Source organism: Pan paniscus, chromosome 6, assembly GCF_029289425.2.
Source record: "Pan paniscus chromosome 6, NHGRI_mPanPan1-v2.0_pri, whole genome shotgun sequence".
In the NCBI taxonomy this organism is placed as follows: domain Eukaryota; kingdom Metazoa; phylum Chordata; class Mammalia; order Primates; family Hominidae; genus Pan; species Pan paniscus.
In genome coordinates, this window is record NC_073255.2 from 41,484,656 (window position 1) to 41,501,351 (window position 16,696).

Genomic DNA, 16,696 nt, shown 5'->3' on the forward strand with positions numbered 1-16,696 from the left:
AGGCTACAGTAACCAAAACAGCATGGTACTGGTACCAAAACAGAGATATAGATCAATGGAACAGAACAGAGCCCTCAGAAATAATGCCGCATATCTACAACTATCTGATCTTTGACAAACCTGAGAAAAACAAGCAATGGGGAAAGGATTCCCTATTTAATAAATGGTGCTGGGAAAACTGGCTAGCCATATGTAGAAAGCTGAAACTGGATCCCTTCCTTACACCTTATATAAAAATCAATTCAAGATGGATTAAAGACTTAAACGTTAGACCTAAAACCATAAAAACCCTAGAAGAAAACCTAGGCATTACCATTCAGGACATAGGCATGGGCAAGGACTTCATGTCTAAAACACCAAAAGCAACGGCAACAAAAGACAAAATTGACAAATGGGATCTAATTAAACTAAAGAGCTTCTGCACAGCAAAAGAAACTACCATCAGAGTGAACAGGCAACCTACAAAATGGGAGAAAATTTTTGCAACCTACTCATTTGACAAAGGGCTAATATCCAGAATCTACAATGAACTCAAACAAATTTACAAGAAAAAAACAAACAATACCATCAAAAAGTGGGCGAAGGACATGAACAGACACTTCTCAAAAGAAGACATTTATGCAGCCAAAAAACACATGAAAAAATGCTCATCATCACTGGCCATCAGAGAAATGCAAATCAAAACCACAATGAGATACCATCTCACACCAGTTAGAATGGCAATCATTAAAAAGTCAGGAAACAACAGGTGCTAGAGAGGATGTCGAGAAATATGAACACTTTTACACTGTTGGTGGGACTGTAAACTAGTTCAACCACTGTGGAAGTCAGTGTGGCGATTCCTCAGGGATCTAGAACTAGAAATACCACTTGACCCAGCCATCCCATTACTGGGTATATACCCAAAGGACTATAAATCATGCTGCTATAAAGACACATGCACACGTATGTTTATTGTGGCATTATTCACAATAGCAAAGACTTGGAACCAACCCAAATGTCCAACAATGATAGACTGGATTAAGAAAATGTGGCACATATACACCATGGAATACTATGCAGCCATAAAAAATGATGAGTTCATGTCCTTTGTAGGGACATGGATGAAATTGGAAATCATCATTCTCAGTAAACTATCGCAAGAACAAAAAACCAAACACCGCATATTCTCACTCATAGGTGGGAATTGAACAATGAGATCACATGGACACAGGAAGGGGAATATCACACTCTGGGGACTGTGGTGGGGTGGGGGGAAGGGGGAGGGATAGCATTGGGAGATATACCTAATGCTAGATGACGAGTTAGTGGGTGCAGCGCACCAGCATGGCACATGTATACATATGTAACTAACCTGCACAATGTGCACATGTACCCTAAAACTTAAAGTATAATTAAAAAAAAATAGGACAGAGGCATGTCAAAAGGACACAGGAGCCACCCTAAGTTTCCAATGGTAGCAAAACTGGAAAACTGGAAAAATTTGTGCAATAAAATAGTGTATATTTGAATTATAACTCAAAGTATAAAATACGTATACAAGAATCTGTGCTAATATAAATAAATGATTGGCTAATTCAATAAATTAGGGAGGAGAGAGATGTTTTTTACATAGAATAATTTCAAAAGATATGTGTAGATATTCCATGTTCTGGGAGCAGGGGCTTGGTCCTCCCTGGCCTCACTGAGTGCAGGCTGGACTTAGAGACTCACTTCTAAAGAACAGAGTAAAGGAAAAGGGGGAAAATAGTGACTTTGCAGTTGGGAAACCTGGCAAACGACCCTTTCACCGAGTGATGAAGGTTGATCTCACCAGCAATGCCATGTGGCATCATTTAACCTTGATAGGATGTGATGAAAAGGGTGCTTCACCTCTGTGGTGTTCTTTCCAAAAACCCCTAACACTGTTGAACCAAGATGAAGACATCAAACAAATCCCAATTCGAGGAACATTTTACCGACGTACTTAACCTGTATCCTTGAAAACTGCCAAGGTCATGAAAAACACGGAAAGATGAAGACTCTGTCACAGACCAGAGGACACTAAGGAGACATGAAAAAGAAATGCAATGCGTGTCCTGGACTAGATCCTGGAACAGAAGAGGACATTAGAGGAGAAACGTGTGTAATCCAAATAAAGTCTGGACTTGATTTGCTACTAAGGTATATACAGTAGTAATATTGACTTCTTTAGTTTTGACTAAGTAATAGTAATGTGTTCACATTGTGGGGAATTAAACTTGGGTGAACAGTATACTCTCTTGCAGTATCCTCACAACTTTTTATAAATCTGAAATTATTACCAAAAAACATTTATTTGAAATAACAGAGTTTGGGGGAGACTAGACAATAACACATGTGACAGTGTGCTGTGAGCTCATAGGGCTAAAAACAGCATTATGAGCATCAGGTTCTGTGGATTGTGCAGAATGAAATTTAGTGATTACAGAATCTCAGGAAGTGTCCAATTTCCTGTCTATCTGTGATTCTTTTTCTAAACATTACCACCTGAGACAGTCTACTAAAAGAGATGCCAGGTATTTTATTTGACACCTAGTGTTTAAAAAATAAAAGTGAATTCCTGAGGTCAGCTTGTTTATTGCTTAGGCGAACCAGAATTTGTCATGCGTCACTTTCTCATACAAAGAGTGCAAATTTACTTCTTGCCAAACCCATTTATGTCACTTTCCTGGTAGTTTGGATTCCAGGGAAATATGATTCCTTGTGCATACACACCCTCCCCCACACTCAGCATCAGAGAGCTTTTGGTTCTTGTAGAAATGCAACTCACTGTGGGAAAAGCTGTTTCAAAGTCTGGGTTGCTTTCCTAAGGCAGCAGGTCTCCCTGCCACCCAGCAGTTCAGGAGGCCCCAGGGAAATAAGGAGAACCTCTCTCCACACAGGGCTTACATTCTGAATATGATTCTCTTTTAATGTAGATCAAAGTGGCTGAAGTAAGTCTTGAGTATGCCTTGGAGATGTTGGTAAATGCAGCATGTTCCTCCAGCACTGCTGTGGTTAGGAAAGGAGTCAGTTCAAAGCTACGAGGTCTGCCTGGAGATCTCAAGGTTCGGGGACCCAAACGGGAGTGGCTTAAAGCTAAGGAGGCTCCAGGATGCTTCTGGCTCAAGCAGGGGCTCATGCAATGTAACATTCTGATCCAAAAAACAGAGCTTTAAAGAGCCACTGGATACACACGAATAAGTTGCATTCGGTTTTCAATTTGTGAGCTGTGGTGTTAGAATCATGGTTTTGGACATGGTGGGAGGGTTGGGGAGGGCTCAAGGGAGAGCCAGTCACGTACATGCATCCCTGTGCGTGTGTGCGTACACACACACACACACACCAGCAGCAATCAATGCGCTGTTTCATGTGCAAATGAGAGGAGCGGTAAAAATAAACTCCCAAGATACGTAACACAAAACCACCTGGGTGGTCTTTGCAGTGAGGCCTGCAGCTATTTTTCCTTCCCTTTCCTCCCCGTCCCTCTTCTCTTCCTCCTTTTCTCCTCTCTCCTTTTTCTTCTTCTTCTTGTACCAGTGGGACATCGTAGATTTTTCTTGCTTTAATTAGTTATGGATGAAGTTTGTCCTTTTTGAGCACACAGTAGATAGTGGTAGGGAGACACGTCCACAGGACCGGCAAGAAGTGGGCCTGGAATTTCAGGTGGGCTGTAGATGATGAATAGGGGTTCACTGTGAGCCCCAAATGCAGTTCCACCTTTAACTTTTGGCCCCACTGAAGCCAGATCTCTGTTGCTCTGCACTGCTTGCTTCTGCGCTATGAGCTCCCTGCTACAGAGGGGCCCATCCATCCTCTCCATCCCTGCAGCATGCATATCACAGGGGAGACTGCTTGCATCACATTATTTATATTGTACTAGAGTCTGAAATGTGTGAAAAGCCAGACACAGAGCGTGCAGAGTCCTGCTTATGAGGAATTAGCTGGCCCAGGAGCAGTGGTTCCATTCAATGTGACAACACCTACGGAGTCTCAGTGAGGCAGAGAGCACAGTGAATGAGAATTTGGACTTTAAGAAAAACAGACCCTAGATAAATCCTCTTGTGTTCCTCACTAGCTGTATAGCCTGGGAAAATCCCTTAACTTCTCCAAGTCTCAAAATTCCTTAACTGTAAAATAAATATGGACCTAAGAGCACAGTTAAATGAGATCACGCATGTTAAGTGCAGCGGCTGGCAGGCCATCAATAAATACCAACTTCTGCTATTTTCATTTTTATCCATATACCAAGTAAGTATGTGCCTGGCATGGTGGAGAGAACAAAGACAGACAGGCAAGGTACAGGCCTGCCCGCCCCCATGTGCTTGCATCTTAGTGAGGAAATCTACGAAACTAGAAACTAGTATCTTGATGTCTCTCTGCCACACCTTCATCATCTATAAAGGGTGGACAACAATACCTATTCCATAAGATTAAATGCATGAATACACATAAAGCATTTAGAACAATATTAGCACATTATAAGTGCTCAAACAGTTATTTTACAATGATTATTCAAAGGAGAGTTAACATTTTGTTGGGATAGTTAGGAATTACTTTACAGAGAAGGTGACCATTGACATGAGCTTGAGGGATGGCATGGAGTTGATAAAGGTGATCTGGGTAGAGGGAATGATGAAGATCCAAGGTGCAGGGTGGGAGGGTTGGGGATGGCTCAAGGCAGAGCCAGTCACTTGCTGCTCTCTGCAGCACAGGATTCACAAACCTAAGAGGGAAAGGCAAGTCTGGAAAGGCTTTTGGAAGGTCCTGAAAAGCTAAGTGAAAATTTGTACTTAGTTGTGTAGGCAACGTGGAGATCCCAAACTATGTTCAGGATCATAAGTATGCCCTGGGAAAATCAGTGAGGCCTTCACATGAGGAAAGTCAGAATTTCCATCAGGGATGCAAATGAGAAGCTAGTGGCACTTTACCCGTTCATTGCGTCAATACACATTTCCTTGGTATGTGTGAGGCACCGTCCTAGACACTGGGTATAGAGTGGTGAACAAGACAGAATTTGCCTTCCTGGAGTTCAGAGGATAGTGGTAGAGACAGGCAGGCAGTCACACAGGAATATATCTTATAAAGTGGCAAGTTCAAGAAAGGAATATACAGGAGCTATGATAAGAGGGCTATCTAATAGGGCCTGCCTCCCTGAAGAAGTAACATGTAAGCTGAGCCATGAACGATGGGGAGGAATAATCCACCAAGTGGAAGGACAGAGTGAGAAATTGCTTTCCAGGCAAAGGGTTGGGCTGGGGTGGGAAGGTCATATTTTTCCTACAGCAAGGCATTTGTGGCATCAATGTGGAAAAAAATGTATTAGAAAGAAGGAAAGAGCAGATTTGGTTGGACTCACTGGGACAGTAGTGCAGGAGCTACATCAAAAGATGATTGGGGGAATTCTACATGAAATGATGCTGTTCACCCAACATGGGATGAAACTCACAGGTGGAAGAAGCCAGACACAAAGGAGCACATACCGCGCGAGGACTTTGATACGACATTCAAGGATAAAGTTTCCTCAAAATGAACTAGCCGGTGGCGATAGACTTCGGAATAGTGGCTACTCTGGGGACTATTGACTAGGAGAGTCATGAGAATTCCTTCTGGAGGCTGAACATTATCTATGTCTGCATTTGTGTCTTCACCCGCCCTTAGTAGGTAATGTTAGGTCAGCTGAGAGAAAGGACGAGAGAGAGAGAGACCCAAGTTTAGGCAAGCCTTTATTTAACTTGCCGGCTGCTCTACTACAGACAGAGGAGGCAGTCTTGAGCTTACAAAATGAGGGGTTTATATGGGGGAGAGAGACCCTGGGGTTGTATGTTGGTTAACTCTGCCACATATCACCTTGTGACGTTTATGTACCGAAGGATGTAAGTAAAGTTTGTTTACGTTTTTTATGACTTTTTTTTGTGCGACCTTCCCCTGTGCCATCTGGATGGTTTGTAATTGGGGTTTGCTTTATTGCTGCAAGGCCTGATAGGTAAAGTCTGCTGACTTCACCACGGCACCTAGATAAGGGCTTCAAAATGTAAAAAGGCTTGGGGGAAGGGGAGGGGTGGCACAAAGAGGTTTGGGGGGGGGTGTGTTGGCAGTACCAAGAAGCTTTTTTGGGGCAGTTTGTCCCTAACAGGTAGGTAATTCCACCTGAGCATTCATACGTGCTACGTAGGAGTGATTTGCAAAATGATAAAAAGGTCTGCTATATACCACTGAAAAATAGATGCTCAAAATGTAATGCTAAGGGAACAAAGTAGGGTATAAAATTGTATATGCATTATAACTCTCAAATAAATTCTCAATACAATATAATATATTTGAAAAGTTAAAAGGAAACACACATTTCGACATCAGTTGTTTCTGGTGGTAGGATTTCAGCTGACTGTTGTAAGAAGACACCCCAGGGGAGTTTCTGAAACATTGACACCACGTTAGAGCTCAACCGATCTCTGAGTAGAACAACCGGGGTGTGAACCCAGTTCTGTTCTTTCCTCGGGAAGTGACTTTCAGGAAGTCACATAACTTCTCTAACCCTCAGTTTCCTCCACTGTAAAAAGGAGTCGAAATGACACCTCCAACCTAGGCCTGCTTGGGAACAAAACAAGATCAAGTGTGAGCCTCTACACCAGCACTGGGCCCAAAGCGAGTGCCCAGTCAATGTCAGTTACTACTATTCAGGGGAAGCTCAGAGGCAGAGGAGAGTGAAGCTGTCCACATGTACACCCATTGTCCCTCTTTTCTGGGTCATCTGCAGAGATAGAGGCTGGAGAGGGGCACCCGAGGCAGAGGGTGAAGGCCTAGAACAGCTGTCAGAGGAAAGTGAAGGGGGCTGTCCAGGGAGCCGTCACAGGCTGCCCAGCAGCACTGAATGCTAGCTGGGGTAGAAGGTGGCGGTTCCCACATGAAATCCTCCAATTCCCTTGCAGCCAAAGAGGCAGTCGAAATTTTACAGAGTTAGGAATTGAGAAGGGGGTCAGGGTAGGAAGACAAGGACATGAAATTTCAGAAGTAAACTCTAGAGAGTATAAAAATAAAGAATGCCATTTTAAATGGGACAATTTAAAGTTGAACTTTTTGAGACTATGTGTAGCTGTGGGTGTAATGTATACATGACATTATTATTTAAGGAAATCACAAAACCTGTGTCACTTGCATTTCTACACAGAGACCCATTTCTTCCTTGCAATATCAAACAGAAAATATTATGATATTATGATACAATAGTCACATGCTATTTGAACACATGAAAAGTTTTTTTTTTTAAATTAAAGTTAACTAACTCTTCTAGGTACCAGTGGAGCCTGCAGCTTCTCAGGTGGAATTAGGGGAAATTTAATTGGCACTTAGTCAGTGACAGAGGAAGCTTGAAATATACACGTTCCTCAGGTAGTTGCATCTCTTACTTCCTGCTCAAGGAGACAGGCTTATGTATTTAATACTGTCCATCAGCAAAATCATGGTCATTGGTTAGGCCACAAAGCACTAAAATGAACTTCATTTTAACATAAATAAAAAGGAAATTACAATTAAAATAGAAACCTATTGTGTTATATCCAGAAAAACTACAATTCAAGAAAGAAGGCAAAGAATTTTTTTTCACAGGCAGCTCCTGAAAATTAATATTCTGTGGCCTAACTGGATTCAATATTATCCTCTCATCCAGAGTGTGGGGAGGGAATTGTGTCAACATTTGCAGCCTCCTCTCCGCAATCTAATTAAAAGCTACACAAAATGATATAATGCACACAGGGTCCTCTGAACAGCTATCACTGAATAATAATGTTATCAATAATGATCATTTAGCAATCATTTTTGTTAACACTTTAAAAACTGTATCAATTATTGTGCTAAGCATTTTTTACATATTAGCTCACCGACTTCCCACAATAAGCCACTGTGGGAGGTAGTTTATCATAACCCATTTTATGAGTAAGAGCAATAAAGCTCAGCGTAGGGTGACCAACTGCCCAGGATTTCCCAAGATGTGGGGCTTTCAGTGCTCATGGCAGGAAAGTCCTGGGCAAACTGGCATGAGTTGGTCACTCTATGAGAGTGACTTGCTTGATTTTTAAGTGATAGGGATTTAAACCTCTGCGTCTCTTTGATCAGATTTCCTATCTACCGGCAGGCCAGCTCAAAATTACAGTCCACAATGGCTGAACAGCAAAGACATTCTTTCTAGCATGGGAGTAGGGATCTAGGCCAAAATGCAGGAATATTATTTCTTGCGGGGTAATTGAAAATGTCATCTTGCCTCTCCCTGTCCCCAAAACACTGAGCGAGTAAAAGCTAAGCCTCCCTTTCTAACATTTCCAAAGGCCTTGCATGTCCCTGGAAACAGATGTTCAGAGTGATTACACACTCACCTTGGGAAGAGGGTAGAGATGACACAATGGTTGGCCAGTGTTCTGTTTACAAAACTCCAGAGTGTGACATACCACATCAGCATTCATATCTGCGCTAAGCCTGGAGGGAAATGGTGCAAAACAAAGGCTATTCAGATCTCTTAGGCATTAGGAAATAGAAGCTACTGCAAAGAAAGGTAAATCCCCAGAATGGATTCTAATACCCTCAACTCCTTGCAGAGTGGCCTTTGACCCCAATCCTGGGGAGCTGCTGGATGGTAATGATTTCCTGCCACGTTGCTCTCTCCTGCATTTAGAATGAGGTCCTAAAGGCGAGGATGGGGCATGCACAGCACTGAGCTGCCAGTCAGCCTCTCACGCGAGTGCTGGGATTCTTTTCAGGCAAAGCCACACATAAAATTGGGAAAGAAAAAGTGGGCAGGGATGTAATTTGATGGAAACAATATTTTGAAGTTTGGGCCTTTGAAACATGGTAACCTTATAGTGAAAAATCATTTACGATATAGCCTTAAACACCTAACCTTACTTTCTTAGGCACAATCCAAACAATCTATTCTATTCCCTTATAAACATATTTCTTTTTTCTTTTTCTTTTTTTTTTCCTGTGGGAGGTCAGAGTTTTGTCAGGCCTCTGAGCCGAAGCTCGGCCATTATAACCCCTGTGACCTGCACGTATCCATCTAGATGGCCTGCAGGAGCCAAGAAGTCTGGAGCAGCCAAAGAAAAACTACAAAGAAGTAAAACAGCCAGTTCCTGCCTTAACTGAGTAAAATTACAATATTTTACTATCGTGACTTGTCCCTGCCCTATCTTAGTTGATCATTTGACTTTGTGACATTCTTCTTCTGGACAATAAGTCTTATGATCTCTCCACCATGTACCTTGCAACCCTCTCCTCGGCTAACAATAAATAACTACCTCTTATTGTAATTTTCCATTACCTACCCAACTCCTATAAAGCAACCGCTTCCCCATCTCCCTTCGCTGACTGTCTTTTCGGACTCAGCCCACTTGCACCCAAGTGAATAAACAGCTTTATTGCTCACGCAAAGCCTGTTTGGTGGTCTCTTCACACGGACGTGCATGACATTATTATTACTCAAATCAGTCTCCCCAATTATTCGGGAACAGAGTTTTTTGTTTGTTTGTTTTTGTTTTTTTGACACAGAGTCTTGCTCTGTCGCCCAGGCTGGAGTGCAGTGGAATAATCTCGGCTAACTGCAACCTCCGCCCCCTGGGTTCAAGTGATTCTTCTGCCTCAGCCTCCCCAGCAGCTGGGATTATAGGCACCCACCACCATGCTTGGCTAAGTTTTATATTTTTTAGTAGAGATAGGGTTTCACTGTGTTGGTCAGGCTGGTCTCGAACTCTTGACCTCAGATGATACACCCACCTCGGCCTCCCAAAGTGCTGGGATTATAGGCATGAGCCACTGCACCAGGCTGGGCATATTTCTTATTCTTATGGAAGAAAGTACAATGTAACTGACTTGTTTGTTTCCCTGGGGATGGTATAAGGACAGTTCTTTTAAAACATTTAGTTTACATCTAGATTCAACGTATCTGATTCCATGTTCGTTTTTTCTTTCCCACTCCCAAAACTCTTCTTACCAAGAAAAATGAGTATAATTTTTCGAATGACATGAACAAGTATAAACTCTTATTACATTTTGAAGCAAATGTATAAACTCTTCTATAAGTAAAAACTCTACTTATATACTTCTGTAAGTATAAACTCTACTTATATACTTCTATAAGTATAAACTCTACTTATATACTTCTATAAGTATAAACTCTTATTACATTTTGAAGCAAATTATTGATTCAAACCACAAGTCAAACCAAGACAACAAAAACAAACAAATCCAGCAACACAGGTTGGTAATACCCAGAGACCAACCTTTGTATTCTGCGGAGGGACAGTGATGGAGTCTAGAAGAGACTTTCTTTGGGTTTCTTCCCAGCTCACATGACCACTTCACTGTTTTCCTTTGCCCGTTGGCGTGGGCTTCTGGTAACTGTGTTTATATGCCATAGCTCCCAGCCAGTTGATTAGATCTCATTAAACTACTGTTTCAAGAAGGACCAATCTGATTCTTTCAAACATTTGGAATTGGTGTTAAAAATGTTCAGCTTCACCCTGGGCTACTCTCAGAATAAGAGAAGCTCGAGTGAGCTGGGATGGTGCTGTCGTAATTTCCTGCCAGGTGGACTGAGTATCTGGAAAGCCAGTCTGCAGGATGGGTTCTGAGGGCAGAACCCAGAGGACGTGCAGTGAGGAAGCTGGAAGAGAGCACACTCCCTGGGTTCCTTTGGTTTACTGTCCTATTTTCAGTCTCTTTCAGAGGCCTGGGTATTTTCCTGACCTTTAGTCCCCTGATCTGTGTGCCCTAGGTTCTTATAATAAATCCACTCCAACCTCTCCCCACCCAACTATTATAACAACTACCTCTACAATCACTGCAATGACTAACACCTCTCTTCTCTCCCCGAGCCTCCTCCGCCTCCTCCTCTTTCCCTTTTATCTTGTGATTGAAAGCAGTTAACAGCTCACACATGGGCCAACCCTTGAGCACTCCTGGGTTAGAATTGGAGTGCATGGCCCCTTTTAATCCCTGGCCTGAATGTGAGTCACTGAATTGGCTTGCTCCCTTCACTCTCCTCTCTGCTTTCTTTCCCTGATGCCCATTTCACAGACTCAATTGGGTTTGGTCTGCTCCACCAAAGGAATTTTACACCTGGGCATGCAGAATAACAAATGGAATTTAGAATGATAAAAAGCAAAGAAAACAAAACAGAAAAACACTCTTGATTTTCACTTTGTGAGTAAGCAGCAGTTGTAACGGTTGCTAAACATCAAAATATCCTTAAAAATCTCTAAAAATATTATCTTGGGACCGCTACACCTCCAAACACTGGGAGGAGCCTTGAGCATTTATTTCTACTGCGCACCTTCCAGTAGAAAGAACTACCCTGTGTTAATGAAAATGTATCTTAATGAAGCCCGTCACAGAAAGGGGGGCCACCTTGGAAATCTCCAAATATTTTGAGGATAACCAATATGTGAAAACAGGCTGGGACCATGGCCACCCAAATTTAATTCCAGCTGAATGCAGCTACAGGTGTGGCTGGCAAGATGGTTTATCACCCTTTTGTGAGCACCTGAGTTAAGAGGGAAATGCAGCGTTCATCGTGAAAGTCACCTGCTTAGCCCCAGGTCCCTTGAAGGGAAGTCAGGGGGTAAGACTGCAACTAAAAGTATCAAAGACGCCATCCCTTTTAAGCAGTGAAGCAGGCTGCTTGTTGCAGATAAAGTCCATTACCAAACTAATGTCTACCAGGGGTCAGTAAATCGAGAGGGTGGCTGTTTTCACACATCTGTTCTCAACTTAATTGTTCATTTATTTAGCTGATGACTGCTGTCTTTATGGGGGTCTGGTAGTTAGTGGACTCGAGACTGATAAATAGGGCTCTGGTTAATCTTTGTTTTTAACCTAAGGCTAGTATCCCATCTGTGGCAATCCAGGACAAGCAGAGCCAACTCATCATGTGATATACAAGACCCATTCTCTTTTTCCTCCCTAATAGGGCACAACTTCAAGTAAGGCAACTTGAATGTGAGAGTGGAGATGTGGACCACTCAGAGAGTGAGGCTGGCCATCTCTGAGCTGGAGAGTAGAAGAGGGGAACTGCACATGTGGTGTCCCTCTAGGTCCTCTAAGATGATTTATCATCAAAAAGACATAAAGTGACAAGTAGTCCTTTGGATAAAGAGAGAAAATGCTGAACCCCATAAATCCACACAAATTTAAAACCACTAGAATGTGCAAGATGCATAAGAAGTGGCAGTATGGCATGTGTACTCTTGCTCAGCCTTGGGACAGAAGGCCTAAACTACGCCTCATTTGCTGAATCTTTAAGCAGTCTGCAAACTCATAGGAACAATTCCCACCTTTTCTCTTTCCTAGAGCAGCAAATAAAGCCAAGAGAGTCACATTTTTCATTTTTAAAAAGACTTTTTCTTTTGAGCAGTTTTAGGTTTACAGTGAAATTGAGAGGAAAATACAGAGATGTCCCATTGACCTCCTGCCCCCACACATGCACAGGCTCCCCTATTATCATTATCTGCCACCAGTAATTTCTTAAAATTGATAAACCTGCATTGACACATTATCATCGTCCAAAGTGTTTAGTTCACCTTAAGGTTCACTCTTGGTGTTGTATACTCTATGGGTTTGGACAAATGCATAATGACTTGTATTCACCATTATAGTATCATACAGATTAGATTACCACTGCCCTAAAAATGCTCTGTGTTATGCCTATTTGTCTCTCTCTCCATCCTAACCCCTGGTAACCATGGATATCTTTGTAGTCTCCATAGTTTTGCCTTTTCCAGGATGTCATATAGTTGGAATCATACTGCATGTAGCCTTTTCAGATTGTTTTTTCTCACTTAGTAACACGCATTTAAGTTTACTCCATGTCTTTTTATGACTTGAGAGCTCATTTCCTTTTATTGCTGAACAATATTTCATTGCGTGGCTGTACCACAATTTGTTTATATGATTGGACATTGTGGCTGCTTCCAGTCTTTGATGATTATGAATAATGCTACTATTCTTGTGCAAGTTTTTGTGTGGACATAAGTTTTCAGTTCAATTGGGTAAATACCCAGCGGTATGAATCCTGGCTTGTACGGTGGGACTATATTTTGTTTCATAAGAAACTATACTTTTTTTTCAGTTTTTTTAAATTTTAGCCATTCTATGAACAGTGGTATCTCATTGTTTTAATTTGCAGTCCTCTAACAACATATAATGTTGAGCTTCTTTTCATAAGTTTGTTATCTGTATGTCTTTTTAAGTGAGGTGTCATTTAAGATCGTTAGTTTTAGGTTCATTTTTTTTAAACTGGGTTGTTTGTCGTTGAGTTTTAAGAGTCTTTTTATGTGTCTATTTTGGATAACAGATCTTTATTAAATATATACTTTGCAAATAGTTTCTCTGAGTCTATTTATTTGTACTATGTAAAAAGTTATCACAAAACCCAAGGTCAACTAGATTTTCTCCTACACTTTTAGGAGTTCTGTAGTTTTGTTTTTTAAATTTATGTCTGTGATCCATTTTGAGTTCATTTTTGTGAAGGATGTAAGGTCTGTGTCTGGATTCATTTTTTTGCATGTAGATGTCCATTTGTTCCAACACCATCTGTTGAAATGACCATCTTTTTTAAAATCATATTACCTTTGCTCCTTTGTCAAAGGTCAGTTTACTGTATTTATGTGGGTCTATTTCTGGGCTCTCTATTCCGTTCCATTGATTATTTGTCTGTCCTTTCACCAATACCCTGCTGTCTTGATTACTGTAGCTTTGTAGTAAGCCTGATTTCAAGTAGTATCAGTCCTCCAGCTTTGTTCTTCTCCTTCAATATTGTGTCGACCATTCTTGATCTTTTGCCTCTCCATATAAACTTTAGAATCAATGTGTCAATATCTATAAAATAATTTGCTGGGATTCAGATTGATATTGCATTGAATCTACATGTGTTAGGCTGTTTTGCATTGCCATAAAAAAATACTTGAGGCTGGGCAATTTATAAAGAAAAGAGGTTTACTTGGCTCACTGTTCTGCAGGCTGTACAAGCATGGCTCCAGCATCTCCTTTGAGTGAGGCCTCAGGAAGCTTTCAATCATGGTGGAAGGAAAAGGGTGAGTGGGAAGTATCACACGAAGAATGAAGACAGCAGGAGTGAGAGAGTGAGGGGGAAAGTACCACACTCTTTTCAACAAACAAATCTCACGTGAACTCAGAGCAGGAAGTCGCTCATTACCAAGGGGATGACACTAAACCCTTCATGAGGAATCTGCCCCCATTATCTAATACCTCTTACTAGGCCCTACCTCCAGCATGAGAAGTCACATTTCAACATGAGATATGGAGGGGACAAACATCCAAACAATATCACTACAGATCCAATTGGGAAGAAGTGACATCTTGACAATATTGATTCCCTCTATTCATGAACATGGAATATCTTTTCATTTATCTAGTTATTTAATTTATTTCAATAAAGTGTTGTAGTTTTCCTCATATAGATCTTGCACATATTTTGTTAGATTTACACATAAGTATTTTATTTCTAGAGGTGATAATGTAAATGGTATCCTGTGTTTGATTTCAAATTCCACTTGTTCATTGTTGATATATAGGAAAGTGATTCACTTTGTATATTAACTTTGTGTCCTGCAACCTTGCTATAATTGCTTATTAGTTCTAGAATTTTTTTTTTTTTTTTGCCAATTCTTTTGGATTTTCCACATAGACAATCATGTCACCTGAGAACAAAGTTAGTTTTATTTCTTTCTTCTCAACCAGTAGACTTTTTATTTCCTCTCCCTCTTATTGCATTAGCTAGGACTTTCAGTACAATGTTGAAAAGAGTGGTGAGAGAAGCATCCTTGCCTTGTTCCTCATATTAGTGGGAAAGCTTCTAGTTCTCAGCATGAAGTATGATGTTCATTGTAGTCTTTTTGTAGATATTCTTTATCCAGTTGAGAAAGTTTCTCTCTAGTTATTTCTAGTTTACTGAGAGTTTTTTTTAAATCACAAATGAGTATTGGATTTTGTTAAATGCTTTTTCTGTGTCTATTAATATAATCATGAGATTTTTCTTTTTGAGCCTGTTGATACGATGGATTACAATATTTGATTTTTGAATGTTGAACCAGTCTTGTATATTTAGGATAAATCTCACTAGTTGTAGCGTATAATTCTTTTTATACATTTTTTATTTGATTTGCTAATATTTTGCTGAGGATTTTCTAATCTATATTCATGAGAGATGTTGGTCTGTAGTTTTCTTTTCTTGTAATGTCTTTGTCTGGTTTTGGTATTAGGATGATGCTGACCTCATAGAATGAGTTAGGAAGTATTCTCTTAGCTTCTGTCTTCTGAAATAGATTATAGAGACTTGGTATACCTTCTTTCCCAAATATTTGGTAGAATCTACCAGTGAATCTATCAGGGCTTCGTGTTTTTTGTTTTGGTAGATTATTAAATATTGATCCAATTTCTTTAATAGATATAGGCCTATTCAGATTGTCTATTTCTTCTTGTGTGTTTTGGCAGTTTGTGTCTTTCAAGGAATTGGCCCATTTCCTCTAGATTATCAAATTTGTGGGCATAGAATTATTCATAATATTTCTTGATTATCTTTTTAATATCTGTGGGATTTGTAGTGATGTCTTCTCTTTCAGTTCTGATATCAGTAGTTTGTGTTATCCCTCTTTTCCTTAGTTATGCTGGCTAGAGGCTTATCAATTTTACTGATATTTTCAAAAAACCTAGCTTTTGGTTTAATTTTCTATTAATTTTCTATTTCTATATTAAATTTCTATTGATTTCCTATGGTCAATTTCCTTGTTTTCTGCTCAGACTTTTATTATTTATCTTGTGTTTACTTTGGATTTACTTTGCTCTTCATTTTCTAGTTTCTTAAGGTAGAAGCTTAGATGACTCATTTTAGGTTTTTATGTTTTTCTAATATAGTCATTCAATGCTACAAATTTCTGTTTAAGCACTGCTTTCACTTCATCACACGAATTTTGATAAGTTTTATTTTCAATTTTATTTAGTTCAAAATACCTTAAAATTTCTTTTGAGATTTCTTCTTAGGTTCATATGTTATTTAGAAGTGTTTAATCTCCATGTATTTTGTGATTTCTAGTTCTCTTTCTTTTATTGATTTCTAGTTTAATACCAATGTTATCTGACAGCAGACATTATATAATTTCTATTCTTTTAAATTAAAATGTGTTTTATGTCTCAGAATGTAATGTATCTTGGTGAATGTTTCATGTGAACTTGAGAAGAATGTGTATTCTGCTGTTGTTGGATAAAACAGTCCTTAAACGTCAATTATATCTGGTTGATTGATAGTGTTGTTGAGTTCAACTACAGTAGTCCCCCCTTATCTGAAGTTTTAATCTCCATGGTTTCAGTTATTTGTGGTCAACTGTAGTCCAAAAGTATTAAATGAAAAACTCCAGAAAGAAACAACTCATAAATTTTAAATTGCATGCTGTTTTCAGTAGTGTGATGAAATCTTGCACCATCCCATGCCATCTCACCTGGGATGTAAATTGTTCCTTTGTTCAGCATACCCATGCTGTATACACTGTCTACTTGTCAGTCACTCAGTAGCCTTCTCAGTTATCGGATTGATTGTCACCATCTCACAGTGCTTATGTTCAAGTAACCCTTATTTTACTTGATAACAGCCCCAAGGCACAAGGGTACTGTGCCTAATTTATAAATTAAACTTTGT

General features: G+C 40.1%; 1 protein-coding gene and 1 long non-coding RNA gene across 5 annotated transcripts in view; one reads left to right on the forward strand and one right to left on the reverse strand.

Annotated features, from left to right (window-relative positions):
* Positions 1-10,042, forward strand: part of LOC129398413 (uncharacterized) — a 155,687-nt gene extending 145,645 nt beyond the window's left edge. Inside the window, exon 4 of the long non-coding RNA XR_008626204.1 lies at positions 8,986-10,042. This is a non-coding gene — a long non-coding RNA (uncharacterized LOC129398413). The remainder of the gene's footprint in view (positions 1-8,985) is intronic.
* The window catches only part of AOAH (acyloxyacyl hydrolase), a 225,556-nt gene that overhangs the window by 149,272 nt on the left and 59,588 nt on the right, over positions 1-16,696 (reverse strand). For all 4 annotated transcript variants that reach the window (XM_034963944.3, XM_003814970.5, XM_034963943.3 and 1 more), the window contains one exon: positions 8,370-8,469. In XM_034963944.3, coding sequence (XP_034819835.1) covers positions 8,370-8,469 — 100 coding nt within the window. The remainder of the gene's footprint in view (positions 1-8,369; positions 8,470-16,696) is intronic.